Here is a 21,656-nt window from a genome sequence, read left to right on the forward strand (position 1 = left end):
GACTTTCAATTTGGGCATCTGATGGAATAGTAGGATTTGTGTGGCTTAGAAAAAGATTGATTTACCTAAATGACCGAAGGCCCAGTGCACAGGCATATGGCCTGCAACTGGGTATCTGAACTAAAACAAAGGCCCCAGGTATCCAGTGTGCTACTGTTGGCCCTGATAATTGGTGTTAGGTAAGAGTGTACTTTTCTACTACCCTCACCTCCCTCCAGGATAAGGCAAAGTAGTCCTCACATATGTTGCTTTTCTTTACTGCAGGACATTTGTGAAGATATTTCTGATCATGTTGAGCAAATCCATGCCCTCCTTGAAACAGAGTTCTCCCTAAAGCTGCTGTCTTACTCTGTCAACGTGATAGTGGACATCCACGCAGTGCAGCTCCTCTGGCACCAGCTTCGAGTCTCAGTGCTGGTTCTGCGGGAGCGCATTCTGCAAGGTCTGCAGGACGCCAATGGCAACTACACTAGGCAGACGGACATTCTGCAAGCTTTCTCTGAAGAGACAAAAGAGGTGAGTGTTTTCCTTGAAGTTAAGCAATGCATTTCCAGGTATGACCAATTGAGAATGTTTTCAGTTTAGAGATGTAGGATAGGAATTCTTTGTAGGTAAATAAGCAGGCCCTGATGGGCTTTGAATCTAGGCATAGTGACTAGAAGCTAGGGCACTTCCAATATGAATGGGGCTTTAGACCAGAGTTAGCTCATACCTGGTAATTTGCACATATGCCATTCATTGTTATTGATGCTAACCTGGCTTCCTTTTCCTCTTCAATTATTTAATAAATATGTATTGAGTACTTATTATGTGTCAGACACTCAGTGCTAAGAATATAATAATGATCAAAACATGGTTTCTGTCTTCAAGTAGCTTTGAGTCTAGAGGAAAATGGAGCCAAGTGAATAGACATTCAAGCCAAACTGTGATAAGTCTACAAGATGCCATTAGAGGACAGAGAAAGAGTCACTTAATTCAGATGGGAGGCTTTCCAAAAAAAATGACTCTACCTGAGACGTAAAGGAGAGACAGGAATAGACTGGTGAACAGAGGCAGAACATGTTCTAGGCAGAGGACATGGTATTATCAAATACCCAGAGATAAGAAAGAGAATGGCAGGCCCAGAGAGCTACTAGTAGCACTGGAGCAAAAAGCCCAAGGAACCAGTAGGCGGGATTTGGGCTAATAGGTAAGCTGAGGTCAGATCATGAAGATAAAGAGCTTTCTAAATCCATATTAAGAGATTTGGACTTTATTTTGAGGACAAAAGAAGTGTTTGTTCAGCAAACTCCCATGATTCATGTTTTAGAAGAATCATTCTAGATACAGTGAATCAAATGGACATTAGAATATTATACAAAATATATTTGATTTTTCTTATTTATATTCAGTACCTGAAAGATTTTATTGTTATTCTTGATGAATAACTTAAGAATGGACCCTGTACATCTGAATTCAAGTGAACTGTCTCATTCTTAAATACAACGGACATATATTTATAGAAAAAAAAGTGTTTTTGCTTGCTAAGCAGCGGCCGTACATATACATATACGTACGGATACCATATATGGATACGTTGCATGTGGGGAGTGGTGGGTGTGTACGCGCAGGCATGTGTGTTTAGTCCTTCAGCTCTTAATACCCAGTTTAGTGTTCTACTATTAGTTTGTGGAAAACATATATTCTACAAGTTTATAAGGCACTTACATTAATATATGAGATTAAAAGGCCTTATAATGAGTGTTGCATAATTCATTAATTTATTGACATTAATGTTTCAGTGGCTCCAACATTATCAACAACACCAAACAAATCTGTGCCTATTCTCATAAATCATTTATTCTTGTTGATTTTTGTTTATTCAAAATAAAGTTTCTTGCTGTGGCAAACTCTCCGCAGTGCCTAGAAGTCTATAGGAATCAAAATCGACTAGGCTTACCTCTAACTTTAAGTCACAGTCTTTGTTTTCAGTTAGCTCTCCTTGTTACTGTGGCAGGACTTCAGTAGAGTAACCACGGGATGAATATGTGAGCTGCGTGTTAGTTCCCAGATGCCATCCCTCCCAAGTTAGATCCCTAGAGGGTTCTCAACTGGGACTGTTGTGGTTATGGGAGACTACAAAGAATCTCAAGCTGACCAACTTTGCCCTAAATCTGATATCCTTGATAGAATGTGCTAATGGAGATCAGAGATGAGGAAGATTTGTATAACCTCTAGAGAGATCTTTCTTTAGATATCTACCTGGCATCTTCAAGTCTATATATTCTTTTCTTCCCCCTTCCCCATTTGTTGTCCAACACCCAATGCTCTGTCCAACATCCAATGCTGGTCAGTGATCAAATCTGCCTGCTTTCTACTACTAGAAGGAGATTAAAAATCATTGATTCAAATCATATATTTATTAAATCAATAAACATTTATTGATAATCAGCTCTGTTGTAGGAGCTGGAGATATAGCAGTGCTCTAGGGTTTGTTGTTATTATTGTTCTGTGGAATACATTCATCATACACTTAATTGAACTTGTATCATTCATGAAGTAGTAGCTCAATAAATGATGAAGAGCCATGGACGGTAATTGTTGCTGGCCACTGTTTTTACAACTGTGTTGTGAATTTACAATAAGTAGCATCTATTCTCACAACACGAACTCAGCAATTATGAATGGATTTGATTGGAAGCAGTTTAGTGCATTCTTATGTTTGAAGTCAGTCTTTAGTCCTGTTGTAGAGATTGCAGAAAATTTTTGTGTGAGGGGTAAAGGAACAGTAGATTTTCAGTTATCCGCTTTATGGATATATTTCTATGAATTAAAGTTCTGCCTCTATAACCATACTTCCTGAAAGTAGATTTCTGATCCTTTATTTCTGTGTGTCTAGTGTGACTCTATGAGGATGTTTAAAAGACTGCTTAGTTTTCTTTATTTCTGCTAGCACAATGGAATTGTAAAAAGCAGGAAGATAATTAGGATAAAATTATCAGCTTTCTCAGAATAAATTCAACTATGAAAGATTTGTAGAATGATGAGGGAAATGGCAAAATAAAAAAAACACCCAAATTTAAAAAGCACTGGTAAATTAGAATAGTAGATGTCCTTCCAGTAAAGGAAGATTCATTTTTCTCTTTCTGGAAGTTAGTTAAATTTCAGAGCCATATTAAAGAGCAAGTTTGAAACTCTGGAGAGTGGCAAATTCCATCTTCTTCTCTTCTTGAATAAACAATATATGAACTTTATTCTTTATTTAAATATGGAGCAGACCGTATCTAGTAAAAAAAAATTGGCCAATACCTTACTAAAATAAAACTAGTCAATAACTAAACAAACAAATAAAGAACACTTGAAGGCAAAGCTCAAAACTGTTTAAAAAATATGTTGTTCTGCAATTTTCTATATTCCAGACATTGTGATAAGCACTTTAAATTTGTTTCATTTAGGAAGGAAGGTAAGGGATATTAAAAGTAGTTCCTTTTTATAGATGGAAAAACTGAATTTAAGAATAGGTTAAGTGAATACTTCTATGTAACAAACCTGCACATCCTGCACATGTACCCCAGAACTAAAAATTAAAATTAAATTTAAATTTTAAAAATGAAGAATTTAAGTGAATACTTAAGGATATAAATCTAGGTGTACTTAAAGAAAACAAAACCAGTTTTTAACTGATTTCTATTTTAATAATAATTATTGTTTCTTCCCTGCCTTTCTTCCTTCTATCTTCTCTATTTATTGATTTCTTACTATGTATAAGACTCTATGCATTCAAAGGTGAATAACACATGTTAGAAATGACCTTCATAATTTTTTTGGTCCTCACATAGTTCTGAGAGGTAGGCAGAGCAAGTGCTGTTATCCTCAATTTACAGGTATTATGATTGTATTCATCTTACAGATGAGAGAATTGGGGTCAAGAGAGGTAATGTCACACAGATGATAAGAGAGTGATAACTCTTAATAATATCAACACAATAGGAAACATTGATTGAGAACTTACCATGTGCTAGATGGTGTGGTAAGCACTTACCTAAATGATACCTTCTGTGTGGGGATGCATTGGTCCTTCCAGAGTGCTCACAACATAGCACTTTGTGGGTTCCTCCACTGGCACTTATAATGGGCCAAATTGTATCAGGCCAAAGTATGTGCTATATTTTGAGCTACATGAGGGTTAGTTCCAGATTATATTCATCTGTGTATCTCCCACAGCACATAGTTCATATTGCTGTAAAAAAGTCTGATTAGTTGAATTAAATAATACAGATAATCCCTGCTTTAGATGTGGAAGAGGGAGATATAATTTCAGTTTGATAAACTGGGAATTAATCATGAAGATTAATTGTTTGATTCATAACTTCAGCATGTAGAAAATGGAAGTTCTCTTAAGAACTATTAATATTGTGTAAATAAAAATATTGAAAGATTTTTGTATATGTTTTCCCCTTGCCTGTGAGAAACAAACCTTTGTTGTACTTCACAGTTGCTTGTCATTACTTGCTCTTCTCATCAACTGCTGTTCTCTGGGATGCATTCGGAATCATAGAATCCCAACGTGGTAGGGCTGAAAGGAATCTGACAAAGTCTAGTCCATGTAGACTAACATGTAAATTGATGGGCCTCTTACTAGAATGCCACAGCCCCTACAGGTCTGAGGACTCAGGATCTCCGCATCTCTAAGTTACGAATGTTAGATTTCATGTTCAGTTGGTGGCGAAACATAGTGTTAACAAAAAGAAAGATCTAAGAAGGCATTTGGAACTAGGCTTCAGTTAATTATGGAAAAGGAACAAAGCAAAATGTCTTGCTTCGAATTAGAAAAAAAAAAGGAGGGGTGTTCTTTGCTTGCGTGCTCTTTCTTTGTCTCTCTCTTTCTCTCTCTCTCTCTCTCTCTATATATATATATATATATTTTAATATTTAATTTTTTTTTTTGAGAACAAGTCTCACTCTGTTTCCCAGGCTGGAGTGCAGTGGCACGATCTTGGCTCACTGCAACTTCTGCCTCCCGGGTTCAAGCGATTCTCCTGCCTCAGCCTCCCCAGTAGCTGGGATTACAGGCACATGCCATCAGGCCCAGCTAATTTTTGTATTTTTAGTAGAGACGGGCTTTTGCCATGTTGCCCAGGTTAGTCTTGAACTCCTAGGCTCAAGCAAACCACCTGCCTCATCCTCTCAAAGTGCTGGGATTACAGGCGTAAGCTACTGCGCTCGGCCTGCTTCATGACATGTTAAATGGAGGTATATTTAAGTGGAGTGGGTACATGGCTAGGCAGCTCTCACCCAGCTACAAGTACTACACAATTACATGTGATATTTCTGAAATAAGGGCAGTAAAACCAACAGGCAACACCCCTAACTCTATATCTTCCTGAGACTTTATTATGTACACACGTTAGAAAACTATCTGGGAAGATGATGTGGAGGGAAGCAACAGAACTAAAAACATTAGTATTACTAAGCAATATTTTCAGAGATAAAACTCATTCATCTGCTCTGAGAAACTTTAGAGAACTTTCTTTTCTTACAATTGCCTCTGCATAGTGAAATACTATATACTGTTTTTGGTTTTGCTTTGTTTTTTTTCAGGGAGGGATTTTTTTTGCATTAAAAAAATACAGTTTGAATAAAAAATAGTTACCCCGTGAGGGATAAAAGACTACAAATAGGGTGCAGTTTATACTGCTTGGGTGATGAGTGCACCAAAATCTCACAAATCACCACTAAAGAACTTATTCATGTAACCAAATACCACCTGTTCCCCGATAACCTATGGAAATAAAATAAATAAAAATAAAAAATAGTTATTACCCCGCAAGTGATAATCACTCAGCTATCTCACTGGTTAAGATGGTGTTTACTCACTAGTTGAGATGGTTGGCCGGACTGATATGGTGGGACAGGATGGGAGAGAGCTTCCTCTGAAGCATTAAGTGTTTTTGAGTATGGCGTTTTCTTTTCTAAACCAGGAACTGGCTAGAGATTTAAGAAAAGGCAGCTATACTTTATTCTCTGAGATGTATTCATTAAACAATATATTCATCTAATATATATATATATATATATTCAATATATCATGTAACATCACTGATTGAGCATCAGTTATTCTCGAGCAAGACAGTACCCTGGTCTTAAGGTGCAATAACCACCAGAATGGGGACCAAATATATTTGCAAGACTATCATGTTCCCTGCTTGTCCAAAGGCAGGTGGCTGACACTTCAGTTTGGAGTCTAATTTTTACCTGGACTCTCAAATTTCTTTTTTTTAAATCTATCATATAAATACTTTTCTTTAACCTCATATAAGCACTGCAGTGCAGTAACCATGATAAATGTAATAGAAAATCATGTTGCAAATTTCAGCTACATATTAACTTAAATAGGTTTTATGAGATAGTTTTGGAATTTAACCATTGTTTTGTAATACTATTTCTGTAAAAGAATAAGTTCTGAGTAATGAACAATGAAAAGATTAAAGAAAATACAACCTGCTTTTGAATTGGGAATCTCACTATTACTCTTTTAAAAACTGCATAAAGTAAACTTTTGTTTGGCTGACTGATTTCTAGTTCAGTTATGAAGCACAAAAGCTATACAATTCCATTTAGGTAATTTTTGTTGAGATTGATTTCTTATTTTGTGCAGTATAATTTAGTGTTAGCAATAACTCTCATCTTGAAACTTTCCTCCTCAATATACTTCATTATTAAAAATAATAACGTAATAAGAGTGAACATTCATTGAGCACTCATCCATGTACTAGACTTACATATATTACATATCTTACATATATTACCTCCTTTAAGCCTCTCAACACCCCTATGGCATGGCTTATCATTTCCTTTTTATAGATGAAGGAAATAAAGCTTAGCAACATCAAGCTACTGGCTCATGGTCACATAGCTAATTAGTGCTACAGCCAGAATTCGAAACTTGGGCTTTTAATTATTAGAGTTAACTAAAACTATGTAATCAGAGAAAGAAATTATAGGAAGGCATAGAGAGACATTCTAAAATGTTGTCATTCATTCATTCATTCATTCAACATATGTGCATACTGTGTGCAGATCACTATGCTACGTGCTACAAGCACCCTGGTAAGACAACCATTTTCTGTGTGATTTATACTGTCATAGTACTTACAAACTAGTGGAAAAAACAAATTGATCAGATAATCACAATAGTATTTATTTATAAATTGAGATCAATGCTTAAAGAGAAAGCAGGGCTTACAATAAAATATTCTGACTTACATGTGGATCTGGAATCTTGAAAAAGTGAAACTTAAGCTGAAATCTGAGTGATAAGGAAGAGTCAACTAGTTAAGCGGTATAGGTTGGAAGCTTTCCAGGCAGGGCAAGCAGCATGTGCCAAGGCCTTGAGGAAGGAGGGAACATGGTATTTTCAGAAAGTGAAAGCAGGATACTGTGGCCGCGTGTGGCCAGTGAGGGGAGAATAGCATAAGAAAGGCCTCTTTGGGCCTGGCCTTGAAAGGGTTTTGGTTGTGTTTTAAAAATACTTATCTATGACATCGTTGATTTCTGTCTTCAGTCATATACTTGGAAGATCTTCAAATATTAAAGCAATATATCTTTGCATTGAAGTGTGTCATTTTTTGTTTTTATTATTTTTAATTGACACATAACTGTACATATTTATAGGGTACAGTGTAATATTTTGATACATGCACACAATGCAATGATCAAATCAGGGAAATGAACATACCTGTCACTTCAAACATTTATTGTGTCTTCATGTTGGGAACATTCAAAATCCACTCTTCTAGCTATTTGAAAATGTAGAATAAATTGCTTTTAATTACAGTCATCTGACCCTGCTATAGAAACCAGAACTTATTCCTCCTATCTAGCTGTAATTTTGTATCCATTAACCAGCCTCTAGCTATTCCCACCCACTACCTTTCCCAACCTCTAGTAACTACTATTCTGCTTTTGGCTTCTCTGAGTTCAACTTTTTTAGCTTCCACATATGAGTGAGAACATGTGGTATTTGTCTTTCTGTGCCTTGCTTATTTCACTTAACATAATGTCCTTCAAGCTCATACATGTTGTCACAAATGACAGGATTTCCTTCTTTTTGAAGGCAAAATAGTATTCCATTGTGGATATATGCCACATTTTCTTTATCCATTCACCTGTTGATGGACACTGAGGTTGATTCCATATCTTGGCTATCATGAATAGTGCTGTAATAAACATGGGAGTTCAGATATCTCTTTGACATGCTGATTTCCTTTTCTTTGGATATATACCTATTAGTGGGATTGGTAGTTCAATTTTTAGCCTTTTTGAGGAAAAGTTTGGATTTTTAACTTAACAACAACAGGATGCTTCTAAAGGACTTTAAACAAAGAAGTAACAGATTTGCAATTTGTGTAGGTTATTCTGGTGGCAGTGTGGAAAACAAATTGGAGGTGGGGGCATGCCAGTTTAAAGTAATATCTAATGGCCAGAATACAGACTTTGGGGACAGCCTCTATCCAGGGCCGGTGTCATCTTTTGGTCCAAGCTACTCTTATGTAAGACAGGGACAATAGTACAGACGGCAGAAGAAAATTTTAAGGATTAAATGAAAAAGTAATTGTAGTAATCAACCATCATCATTTATAGATGAGGACTCTGAGGCTTAGAAAAGTTAAATAAGGCTTTTTGTCTGTTTATCTAGATGTTATGGAATGAGAGTGAGTGGAGTAGGAGATAAAGGCAGGGTGAAGGTCTGAAGGGAGAGAACATTCCAAAAACAAAAACAAACAAATGAGCAGTAAAACCAGATATAAGATCCTGGAGAAGCCAGATCTGGGAAAACCTGGTTGAAAGGATCACAGGGTCCAGCAGCCACATGGAATCCAGCTTCAGTTGGCTCACCACAGTTCTTCCTCCAGAAAAAAAGGAGATCTGGGGATGTAACAACCCTTCACTTTTTAGTTTTCTTTTTTCATTTCCTAAGGGGGCTAGGTTAGATCAGTCTGTTATTTAGCCAATAGGCAAAATAGGATAGTTCCCAGGGCTCTTCTACCCCAAACAAAGCATCAGTGAAAATCTTCCCATTTGTTGTATGAAATCAGAAACTGCATTAGTAACGAGACAAAAGCCTTAATTACAGAATTAAAGATTTAACAAATTAAAAATAGTTAATCGTAATGCTGTTTTTTTAGTGTGAGGGAGTTTTAAATCAAATCAGCCTATCCAGAATTATGAATAGTAAGAAAGATGGGCACTTAACAGCTCGCAAACACCAGTGGGAGCAGGACTTGGGGAGAAAAACATGCAGAGGGAGGAGCTGATGCTATCTCTAATGATAAAGTTTGGACATTCATTAATTTTCTCCTTTAAAAGGGTGGGGCCAAACAGAAACTGGTCTTGAACTATTATGTATTTGCAAATTCAGTAGTTTACCTTCCTTTGATTCATCAATGTATGTTTAACACAACTGGCTTATTATAATTAATTATTCTACTTAAAAATATTTATTGAGCATCTACCATGAGTTAGCCACTGTGGTAGGTACTGGAATGATAGCAAAAAGCAAAACAGACATTCGTGGAGATTTTACTTTTACATTGTTTTGATCCCAGAAATTGTATTACTTAAGGCTTTGTTTATGAAATTCTTATTAAATGAATAATATATTATTTTTCAGTTGAAAATTAAGTCAAGAATGGATTTTTTTGCCTTGCTCTTGACATTTCTGTTAAGGCTGTATACTCCAGATTAGTGAAAAATCTTCAGGTGTTTAAGAACAAGATACTATATAAAGCAATGTGGTAATTGATTAATATCCCTTTGTGTATGTCAAACCACAAGCAATAGGGACCAGTACATTTGACCTTTATAGTGCCCTGTACTGCGATTTCATTTACACAGCAGCTGATGTTGTAATTGATGTTGCATTTACTGAAACCATTGCCATTGTCTGTTTCAGGGCCGGCTTGATTCTCTAACAGAAGTGGATGACTCAGGACAATTAACCATCAAATGTTCTCAAAATTACTTGTCTCTGGATTGTGGCATTACTGCATTCGAACTGTCTGACTACAGTCCAAGTGAGGATTTGCTCAGTGGGCTAGGTGACATGACCTCTAGCCAAGTCAAAACCAAACCCTTTGACTCTTGGAGCTACAGTGAGATGGAAAAGGAGTTTCCTGAGCTTATCCGAAGTGTTGGTTTACTTACGGTAGCTGCTGACTCTATCTCTACCAATGGCAGTGAAGCAGTTACTGAGGAGGTATCTCAAGTATCTCTCTCAGTAGACGACAAAGGTGGATGTGAGGAAGACAATGCTTCTGCAGTCGAAGAGCAACCAGGCTTAACAGTGGGGGTGTCATCATCTTCAGGAGAAGCTCTGACAAATGCTGTTCAACCCTCCTCTGAGACTGTGCAGCAAGAATCCAGTTCCTCCTCCCATCTTGATGCAAAGATTCAGCAGCCTGTTCCTTGTGAAAATGCAACCCCCAAACGAACCATCAGAGATTGCTTTAATTATAACGAGGACTCTCCCACACAGCCTACATTGCCAAAAAGAGGACTTTTTCTTAAAGAGGAAACTTTTAAGAATGATCTGAAAGGCAATGGTGGAAAGAGGCAAATGGTTGATCTAAAGCCTGAGATGAGCAGAAGCACCCCTTCGCTAGTAGATCCTCCTGACAGATCCAAACTTTGCCTGGTATTGCAGTCTTCTTACCCCAACAGCCCTTCTGCTGCCAGCCAGTCTTATGAGTGTTTACACAAGGTGGGGAATGGGAATCTTGAAAACACAGTCAAATTTCACATTAAAGAAATTTCTTCCAGCCTGGGAAGGCTTAACGACTGCTATAAAGAGAAATCTCGACTTAAAAAGCCACACAAGACCTCAGAAGAGGTGCCTCCATGCCGAACACCTAAACGGGGGACTGGTTCAGGCAAACAAGCTAAAAATACAAAGAGCTCAGCAGTGCCAAATGGAGAGCTTTCTTGTACTTCCAAGGCCATAGAGGGGCCACAAACAAATTCTGCTTCCACATCCTCACTTGAGCCTTGTAATCAGAGAAGTTGGAATGCCAAATTGCAATTGCAGTCAGAAACATCCAGTTCACCAGCTTTTACTCAGAGCAGTGAATCCTCTGTTGGCTCAGACAACATCATGTCTCCGGTGCCACTTCTTTCAAAACACAAAAGCAAAAAAGGTCAAGCCTCCTCTCCAAGTCACGTCACTAGGAATGGTGAGGTTGTGGAGGCCTGGTATGGCTCTGATGAATACCTAGCACTGCCCTCTCACCTTAAGCAGACAGAAGTATTGGCTTTGAAGTTGGAAAACCTAACAAAGCTTCTGCCTCAGAAACCCAGAGGAGAAACCATCCAGAATATTGATGACTGGGAACTGTCTGAAATGAATTCAGATTCTGAAATCTATCCAACCTATCATGTCAAAAAGAAGCATACGAGGCTAGGCAGGGTGTCTCCAAGCTCATCTAGTGACATAGCCTCTTCACTAGGGGAGAGCATTGAATCTGGGCCCCTGAGTGACATTCTTTCTGATGAGGAGTCCAGTATGCCTCTCGCTGGCATGAAGAAGTATGCTGATGAGAAGTCAGAAAGAGCTTCATCCTCTGAGAAAAATGAGAGCCATTCTGCCACTAAATCAGCTTTAATTCAGAAACTGATGCAAGATATTCAGCACCAAGACAACTATGAAGCCATATGGGAAAAAATAGAGGTAAGGTGGTTTCTTAACATGAATGATTTCTCACTTGAGTTTTGGAAGTATTGCTGGGAGAAGGTCACACTCCTACACTCTATTATAAAATGTATGGCTATTTTTGATAAATCTGATTCTCCAAAGAAAGAAAAGAAAAAGCACAATGATCAATGCATGTGACAAAGAGTATGAATCACTAGGAATTGCACTTGTCAGTGCATTAGCTTGATGTGCTCCTGCCTGGTATAGAATTCTTTGTTGACATTGGCCAAATCTATCATGACTACTGATGAATGCTGGAACCCCTTGGATCTAATACAAAATTAAATAGAATGATAGCTATGCACACACAAGTAGCTCAGGAATATATGCATAGACTATTCCAGTTACCCCGGAGTGTTTTTATTCATTTCTTCTGACTCCAGAATACGTTCCACATCTCCAATGTTAACTTCTTGTAGAAATAGACCAGACATTTCTAATTTATTAGGGATCTTTTTTTTCTTTACTCTTCCTCCTCTTTGAGAACTCTGGCTAATAACCATATTACCTATACATGTACCACCCATGGACTCTGGGATGTGAAGTTGACATTTTGGCTAAATCTGTACTTTTGAACAAATTACTAGATATGACGTAATGTTTGAGGACAGACTTATCAAAAATCTCAGGACCGACGGCTTGGGCAATGTAGGGAGACCCCATCTCTATATTAGCCAGGAGCGGTGGCACACACCTGTAGTCCCAGCTACTCAGGAGGCTGAGGCAGGAGGATTGCTTGAGCTGAGGAGGTTGAGGCTGCAGTGAGTTGTGGTCATGCCACTGCACTTCATCCTGGGCAACAGAGTGAGACACTGTCTCAAAAAAAAAAAAATCTCAGGACTGAGCTCCATAGTATAAGTAATTATTTGATCTTTTAAGAGGCATCTGGGCAAAGAGATTCACTATGATTACTGTGGTAATGGCCATTTCCTCAGGAGGCCATTGGAAGTAGATCCAGCTGACTTGATAATTGTTAATGGTTTCTTGTTTGATGACATATAAATGGCCACACTTGTCTACATATAATTTGTGTATGACTTTATGGTATGCAACGCTCTCCCACATGCTTTTTTTTTTTTTTTCTTTTTTTTCTCTGAGCAGAGTTTTGCTCCTGTTGCCCAGGCTGGAGTGGAATGGCACCATCTCAGCTCACTTCAACCTCCACCTCCCAGGTTCAAGAGATTACCCTGCCTCAGCCTCTTGTGTTGCTGGGATTATAGGCCCCCACGACCATGCCCAGCTAATTTTTGTATTTTTAGTAGAGACGGGGTTTCGCCATGTTGGCCAGGCTAGTCTCGAACTCCTGACCTCAGGTGATCCGCCTGCCTTGGCATCCCAAAGTGCTGGGATTACAGGCATGAGCCACTGTGAGTGGCCCATACATTTTTTTTTTTTTTACTTGATCTTCACAGCTGTCCTGCGAAGGAAGCAGGCCATGCCAGATTATTCTCGCTTTACAGAGATGGAAACAGGCTCCATGAGCTTAAGTGATTTTTCTCAAGCTAAAATAAATAGATAGATAGATAGATAGATAGATAGATAGATAGATAGATAGATAGATAGATATAAAGAGATGGTAGGCAGCTAGATAGAGACAGACAGACAGACACAGATAGACAGACTGACAGACAGACAGGCAGAGACAGAGACAGACAAACCAGACAGACCTTTTGTGTAGGAAGCTGAGACACAAACCCATGTCTTCTGATTCTTAGTCCAGTTTTCTTCTATAGTATCATGTTGCCTCCCTGAAAGGGGTTGTAGTTTCTCCTTCGCCGGGAAACTATAAGATAGGGGAGAAGAAAGAGTTCAGGACCCATTCAGACTGGATAGAGAATATTGATGTAACTGCCATGGGCACTCCTCCTAGTTTTTTTTTGTTCTGTTTTTTGTTTTTTTTACATCCATTCATTGTCGAACACTACTCTGAGACCAGCATTGTGCTAGACACTGGATGAAGGTATAGTGCATATGGGTAGAATAACCTGGAGGAAGAAAATGCAGGTTTATAAACAAAGAGGAAAAAGTTATCAAATATATAGCAGTAATAACATATTAATCATCATTAACATATATCAAGTATTCGTGTATCTAGTCCTCACAACAACCCTGATATTAACCTTATTTTATGGCTGAGGAGACAGGCTGAGAGAGACCATGCAGTCTGCTCCAGAGCCCATACTATTAACTAAATGCCCTCATTCCTGTCCATGAGGAAGTGATCAATAAATACTGAATATAAAAACTGTGGTATTGTAGAGTAGTAATAATATCAGTGGAGCTAGAATTTGCCTGGGCAGTTCTTGTGAAGTACTAAACCTTAAGTGGAGCTTTGAAGGATGTACAGAATTCAGACAGATAAAGGAAAAGGAAGGTGGCGTTTCAGGTAGGAGGAGCATAAACTAAAACACAGAGGTAGAAATGAGAATGAGCATGGATATGGGGTACAAAGAGAGCTGTCCTGGTTGGAAGGTTTGTCATCAGAGATCAGTGAAAGTTTCCATACCTATAGTAGGTATGGAAAGGCCATGAAGGCCACGCCAAGGCAATTAGAATTTGTTCACCAGGCACCCACAGCAACTTCTCTGAAAGGGACTGACAGTAATAACTAATACTTCTTAAGCTCTTATTTTGTGTTTGGCTCTGTACTAAGTATTTTACATGGCTTACCCTACTTAAGTCCTGGAAGGGAGGATTTTTTCAGATGAAGAAACTAAGGCAGAATGTGATTAGGAAACTTGCTCAAGTCCTCACAGCTAGTAAGTACAAAGCCAGGATTTGAACCCATAGCCAGCATTCTTAAAGCAGTGTAGGCCCTGGTCTCTAGTAGTCTTTCCAGAAGGGTTAATTGGCAATAACAGAAAGATGGTCCTGGCAGACATGGCGGCGACCAGGGCAGAGGTGTTGGCCTGTGGCAGCCAACCTGAGGAACTGCTGTGATGTGGATCAGGCAAGAGGAAGGGAAGGGAGTGTTGAAAAAGTGAATGAGTCCAGAAAACTGGTTCTAGACCTTGCTAGAAAGAATTCAGGAGCCATTCAGTGATTAAAGCCTGGTGTGGCCCACAGCTTGGCATATTCCATTCTGAGCCTTGTTTCATCTTTTGTAAAAAGAGATGTTTTAACCAGATGATGACTATGATACCAACTTCCAATTTGATTCCACAGTTCTACAAAAATGCAGCTAGGTTTTCAGCATCTGGAGACTGGTGTGTCTTTAATAGAAGGAAACATTTGGATGAGTAGCTGGTTTGAAGTAGAGGTGGTGCAGGTAATTTTTTAAAAACTGTGCATAGATAGCATATGATGAAACTTTTAAGAAGAAATGGTTTATAGGCAGTTGAAAAATCCCATACTGGAGTTGGGATATGAGGGAAGAGGCTAAAAGAAGATCAAGTTCCTTCCTCAGGCCAGCTGGAAATTGTTAATGGTTTGATTGTTAATGGTTGATAATTGTTAATGGTTTCTTGTTTGATGACATATAAATGGCCACACTTGGCTACATATAATTTGTATATGACTTTATGGTATGCAACGCTCTCCCACATGCTCTCCCTTACTACATCAGATGAGGGCAGCTGCCAACCTTCAGGTCAACTGGCCTTGGCTATCACACTCTAGCTTTGGTCTCCTCCTTATAGTGACCCAGAGAACCCATTCTGCCTGGAAAATATAATGACAGAGGATATTACTTAATATCTTCTTTATAGAAGGCATCTGCTAGGCATTTTACCTATAATAACTCTCCCATAAAATTCTTATAACAACCCTCTAAGGTAGGTTTTTAATCCTAAATTAACCACTAACCACTTCTCTCCTGTTCCATTCTGGTCCTAGTCCCCATCACCTCCTTCCTGGATTACTGCAGTAGCCTCCTAACTGGTCTCTCTGCTTCTATTCTTCTCTCACTACAGTCTATTTCCAATAGAGTAGCCAGAGTGATCCTTTTAAAAGATAAATCAGATTATGTCATCCCTCTGCTCCAAACTCCACAATAGAGGGTTGCCATTGTATTCAGAGGTCCTACATGGACTGTTCCCTGATTTCCTCTCTGACATCCTTTCCAACGACTTTTCCCCATGCTCACTACACTCCCTTTCCTAGAACATACTTGGCATGCTTCTTGCCTTTAGGACCATTGCCAGCTGCTTTTGTCTACATCCTCTCCAGCAGATGCCCTCATTTATAATTCCTTCACCTGTTCCAAGTCTCAGCTAAAATATTATCTTCTCAGAGAGGACTACTCTGACCATCTTTTAAAAGATGTAACCCAGCTGGGCGCCGTGGCTCATGCCTGTAATCCCAGCACTTTGGGAGGCCAAGGTGGGCAGATCACTTGAGGTCAGGAGTTTGAGACCAGCCTGGCCAACATGGTGAAACCCCATCTCTACTAAATAAACAAAAATCAGCCAGGTGTGATGGTGTGCACCTGTAATCCCAGCTATTTGGGAGGCTGAGGCAGGAGAATTCCTCGAACCCGGGAGGTGGAGGTTCAGTGAGCTGGGAGCGTGCCATGGCACTCCAGCCTGGGCAATGGAGCAAGACTTGGTCTCAAAAAAAAAAAAAAAAAAAAAAAGGTGTAACCTGACCTTTTCTTTCTTTTACAGATCTCATCACATTCTGTAATTTTTGTTTGTTTGTTTGTTTGTTGAGATGGAGTCTTGCTCTGTCGCCCAGGCTGGAGTGCAGTGGCACGATCTCGGCTCACTGCAAGCTCCGCCTCCCAGGTTCACGCCATTCTCCTGCCTCAGCCTTCTGAGGTAGCTGGGACTACAGGTGCCCGCCACCACGCCCAGCTAATTTTTTGTATTTTTTTTAGTAGAGATGGGGTTTCACCGTGAGAGCCAGGATGGTCTCTATCTCCTGACCTTGTGATCCACCGGCCTCGGCCTCCCAAAATGCTGGGATTATAGGCGTGAGCTACCACGCCCGGCCTACATTCTGTAATTTTATATAATTTTCTAATGTAGTATATTTATTATTTTTGGTCTGCCTCCCTCTGTTAGAATGGGAACTCTGTGAGGGCAGGAATATTTATCTGTTTAGTTTGTTAATGAATCTCATGTACCTAGAACAATGCCTGGTGTACAGTAAGTGCTCGATAAAGACTACTGAATGACTGAATCCCCATTTTAGAACAGAGGAAACTGAGTTTAGAAAGATGAATGAACAATTTTTCCTATGCAGCACAGCTAATAAGTTACAGAGCCAGGCTTCAGGCCACCATCTGTTTTATTCCTCCCACAAGATAAAGACTTGGGAATAGATGAATTCCCTAAAAGAAGGAGACTAGATGGAGAAAAGCAGAGGGACTGTTGTCTGAGATTCAAGTTGTAGCTCAGTTATGAGACAGGAACAAGGAAGAGATCCAGTTGTGGGGATCAGAAGGGACAGAAAGAATTCTTGGGTATTAAATACATGGAGAGAGAGAAAGAGATACTAAATAAAATGGACATTAGCTTTGTTCTTTGCAAAAGATAGATCAAGAATAATAAAGACTAAGGGGAAAAAAACCCAACAACCTTTAGATTTGTTTGAAATAATTAATGAAGACCTTAGGAAAAAAACAGACTTAATGAAGGAGTGAAAGTAGATATAGGTGATTAAGAAGTAAAAAACAATCATTCCTAATATTTCCTGGAATTGGATTGAAAACACAATATGAGGCAAAGGGCAATGGTTGAAAGTAAAGTCAAAAGTCTTTTTTAAAAAATTGAAGCTTATTTGAAGGCAGAAGTGGCAAGAGAGATTGAAGTAGCTAGAAAGACTATGTAAATGTGGACACACTGAGAAAGAAGGGAGGGTATGTGGAACTCATAGGGAGAATTATGGCCTGGCATCAAGAATGATAAAATACTGAAAAATATATCCTGCTTCTAATTCCACTTCTGTCAAATGGAAAGTGGAGTCCATTAACTCGTCATGGCAGAGTCCTCCACTCTGTCTTCTCTGAGTCACACAGAGCAGAAGGCAGGAGGCACATAGAAGCCCAGTAACTGCAAGAGAGTGTGGGGCTGTGATAGAATCTCCAGTAGGTTCCTGTCAGTCCCCACCCCTCACATTTGTATCTTTCTTATAATAGACTAATTTTGTAAAACAAAAGATTCTTTTTTTCTTTTTCTTTTCTTTTTTTTTTTGAGATGGAGTCTAGCTCTGTCACCCAGGCTGGAGTGCAGTGGCACGGTCTCGGCTCACTGCACCTCCGCCTCCTGGGTCTCCTGGGTTCAAGCCATTCTCCTGCCTCAGCCTCCCCAGTAGCTGGGATTACAGGCACCCACCACCATGCCCAGCTAATTTTTGTATTTTTTTTTAGTAGAGACGGGGTTTCACCACGTTGGCCAGACTGGTCTTGAACTTCTGACCTTGTGATCCACTTGCCTTGGCCTCCCAAAGTGCTGTGATTACAGGCGTGAGCCACCGCGCCTGGCCAAGATTTCTTTATTCTTTGGGAAAATTGATTTTTGGATAATATATTCACATGGTTTTAAATCATAGACATTTAAAAATACTCAGTAAATCCCCCTCTCATCCTTATCACTCCATCTTGAATTCTCACTTCACCATATGTGATCACTATTGTTTTTAGTACTTACATATTTTTTAAGAAGGCCTTTACATATATAAGCCAATGAAAACAAAAATTTTAAGGCAATATTTTTAAAACTGGGGAATCAGTTGTAACCATTCCCTTTCCACAAATAAAAACTCCTAGTAAACTCTGAGTTCCCAAGGGATGGTCTGTTCCCAATCTTTTTCTGAGGGTTGAGGGGATTTTGCTTAACTCTGGCTGATTTACCCAGAACCCATTGTGTGAATAAATTACTAGAGCATCTTAGGTCTGAGTGCTCAACACCTACGGGAACTTCTCAAGGCCTAAAATTCAAAGCCAGAAGCGAAGTCAAGTAATGGAAACAGACACATTTGTTCCGATACATTCAAGAAATAGAATAAAAGCAATAAGGAGATAAAAGGGAAGAATATATCTGGAACAGATGAATTCAAACAGAATGGTGAAAAATTAACTTAGCATGATACCTGGACATATGTGGTATAAGTAATAGGGATTGGCAAATTATGGCCTGTGAGCCAAATGTGGCCCAATACCTGCTTTTTAAAATATTATTTTATTGGAACTCAGCCATGGTGTTTGTCTGTGGCTGCTTTTGTGTTTCAGTGACAGAGTTGAATAGTTGTGACAGAGACCATATGGCCTAAAAAGATTAAAGATTTACTCTCTTGCCTTTTACAGAACAAATTTGCTGACCCCTGCTCTTGAGTAAGGAAGAAGAGAGGGAGATAATTTCTGGTCAGCATCTACTGTGTGCCAGGATCTGAAGTAGATTCTTTCATTTAATTTACATAACAAGCATATGGAAGAGCTGTTATTGGTCTCATTTTACAGATGAGGACTCCAGGCTTAAATGCAAATGACTTGCTCAGGGTCATAATGCTGCAAAGTGTGAGAGCTGGTATTCCAGCTGGGATGCCAGAGCTAACTTGGTTTTCTCCATGAGATATAGTCAAATGCCAGGGAATTTAGACAATAATCACATATGCAAACAAAATCTATTTATAAAGCCCACAAACCACTACTAGATTAGTAAATAAACAGTGTGACTTCTTCCTCATGACCAGAAGAGAAATGAACTGGTTGGTAAGTAGCCACTTGTATAAGGTGGGTAATTATTGATGCTGGGTTAACAGCTGTATAATTCCTCTGGGAGCTGACAGAAGGCAGCACAGGGTATGCCATCTCAGTGAAGCATTTCAGGAGATCTGTCCTTTGGGATATAGCGCATGGTCCGCCTCTCAGATTTTGGGCTTCCTGCTGCCATTAAATTCTCAAAACTTGTCCTGGAAGATACGACTTTGTCAGGTTGGACTCAGTGATACAGAATCGATGGATGCATGACATAGCTGAGCCTGTTTGTCCACAAGAGATGTAAATGTCTTCATATGCCAAATTAGAGCATCTTGATTATAGTTCAATGACTTAGCTGTTGTATTTTGTCCTAGAGACATCTATAATCTAATTTAACAAACTTCTTCGGTGCCAGCTAAGGATGTCCTTGCACATAAGTTATCTTGGACTCATGGCAGCAAATATTTAGCTGAGTTCTTCCTCTTTGTAACTAGACTGTAAAATTGCAATCAAGTATGCTCCCAGTTTTGTGGTAGCAGCACAAAGGTGGCTACCATTGCTCTTGCTAGAGATGGAGCTGGGAAGTGGTGGTTAGTACCTGTGTAATATGAAGGTAGAGAAGTTTTTCCCCGAGATTAACTTGGCACTCATTTTTACATTTCTTTTCCAAGAGGTAGAATGGGTCCAGAGGAACCCATCCTAGCATTCATACTGATGATAGCAGCCATTAAGAAGTATCATGTCCTTCTGAGTTTTCTTTATTGTGGTAAAAATATAATATAACAAAATGTGCTATCTTAACCATTTTTTAAGTGCACAGTTTAAGAATATTTGCATGGTTGTAAAACAGATCTCCAGAACGTTTTCATCTTGCAAACCTGAAACTCTATTCCCATTAAATAACAACTCCCCTTTCCCTCTCCCTACTGTCCTCGGGTAACCACCATTCTACTTTCTATCTCCATAATTTTGACTGTTCTAAGTATCTCCTCTAAGTGGAATCATATAGTATTTTTCTTTTTGTGACTGGCTTGTTTGACTTAGCATGTCCTCAAGGTTCATCCATGTTGTAGCATGTGACAGGATTTCTTTCCTTTTTAGGGCTGAATAATATTCTATTATATGTTTATTCAACATTTTGTTTATCCATTCATCTGCCAGTGGACAATCTGGGTTGCTTCCACCTCTTGGCTATTGTGAATAATGCTGCTATGAACATGGGTGTACAATTATCTCTTCAAGACCCTGCTTTCAGTTCTTTTGGGTATATACCCAAAAATTGGATTGCTGGGTCTTTTTATTTTTATTTTTTTTTTGAGGATCATATATATTTTTTGAGGAATCTCCATGCTATTTTTCAAAGTAGTTACACCATTTTACAATCCCACCAACAGAGTACAGAGTTCCAGTTTCCCCACATCCTTGCCAATACTCGTTACTTTCTAGGTTTTTTTAAACAAAAATAGTAGCCATTGTAATGGGTGTAAGGTGATAGATCATTGTGGTTTTGATTTCCACTTCTCTGATGAATAATGACGTTCAGCATCTTTCCATATACTTGTTGGCTATTTGTATATCATCTTTGGAGAAATGTCACGTCCATTACCCATATTTTAATAGCGTTATTTGAGTTTTGTTGTTCAGTTGTAGGAGTTCGATATATTTTCTTTTTTTGTTTTTTTAATTGAGACAGGGTCTTGCTCTGTCACCTAGCCTGGAGTGCAGTGGCATGATCACAGCTCACTGTGGCCTTGACCTCCCAGGCTCAATCGATCCACCTGCCTCAGCCTCCTGAGTAGCTGGGACTACAGGCATGCGCCACCACACCTGGCTAATTTTTGCATTTTTTGTAGAGGCAGGGTTTTACTCTGTTGCCCAGGCTGGTCTCAAACTCCTGGGCTCAAGCAATCCACCTGCCTCAACCTCCCAAAGTGCTGGGATTGCAGGCATGAGCCCCCACACCTAGCCCATTCTGACTATTAACACCTTATTATACGTATGATTTGCAAATTATTTTCTCCCATTCTGTAGCCTATTTACTCTGTTGGTGGTGTCCTTTGATGCATCAAGTTTTTAAGTTTGATGTAATTTCATTTATCTATTTTTGGTTTTGTTGCCTGTGGTTTTGGTGCCATAACCGAGAATTCACTGCCAAGCCCAACATCATGAAGTTTTTCCTCAGTGTTTTCTTCTAGGAGTTTTATCGTTTTGGGTCTTATGTTTAGGTCTTTGAGTTCTCTCTCTCTCTCTTTTTTTTTAAATTTCAATATAGTTCCCACCCATATTTTA

At 39.1% G+C, this 21,656-nt stretch overlaps 1 protein-coding gene across 5 annotated transcripts in view; it reads left to right on the plus strand.

Moving 5' to 3' along the window:
• The window catches only part of AKAP6 (A-kinase anchoring protein 6), a 624,611-nt gene that overhangs the window by 324,749 nt on the left and 278,206 nt on the right, over window positions 1-21,656 (plus strand). For all 5 annotated transcript variants that reach the window (XM_055097463.1, XM_014347547.3, XM_034937404.3 and 2 more), the window contains 2 exons: window positions 265-516; window positions 9,935-11,704. In XM_055097463.1, the coding sequence (XP_054953438.1) occupies window positions 265-516; window positions 9,935-11,704 (2,022 nt within the window). The remainder of the gene's footprint in view (window positions 1-264; window positions 517-9,934; window positions 11,705-21,656) is intronic.

Source organism: Pan paniscus, chromosome 15 (assembly GCF_029289425.2).
Source record: "Pan paniscus chromosome 15, NHGRI_mPanPan1-v2.0_pri, whole genome shotgun sequence".
Lineage (NCBI taxonomy): Eukaryota > Metazoa > Chordata > Mammalia > Primates > Hominidae > Pan > Pan paniscus.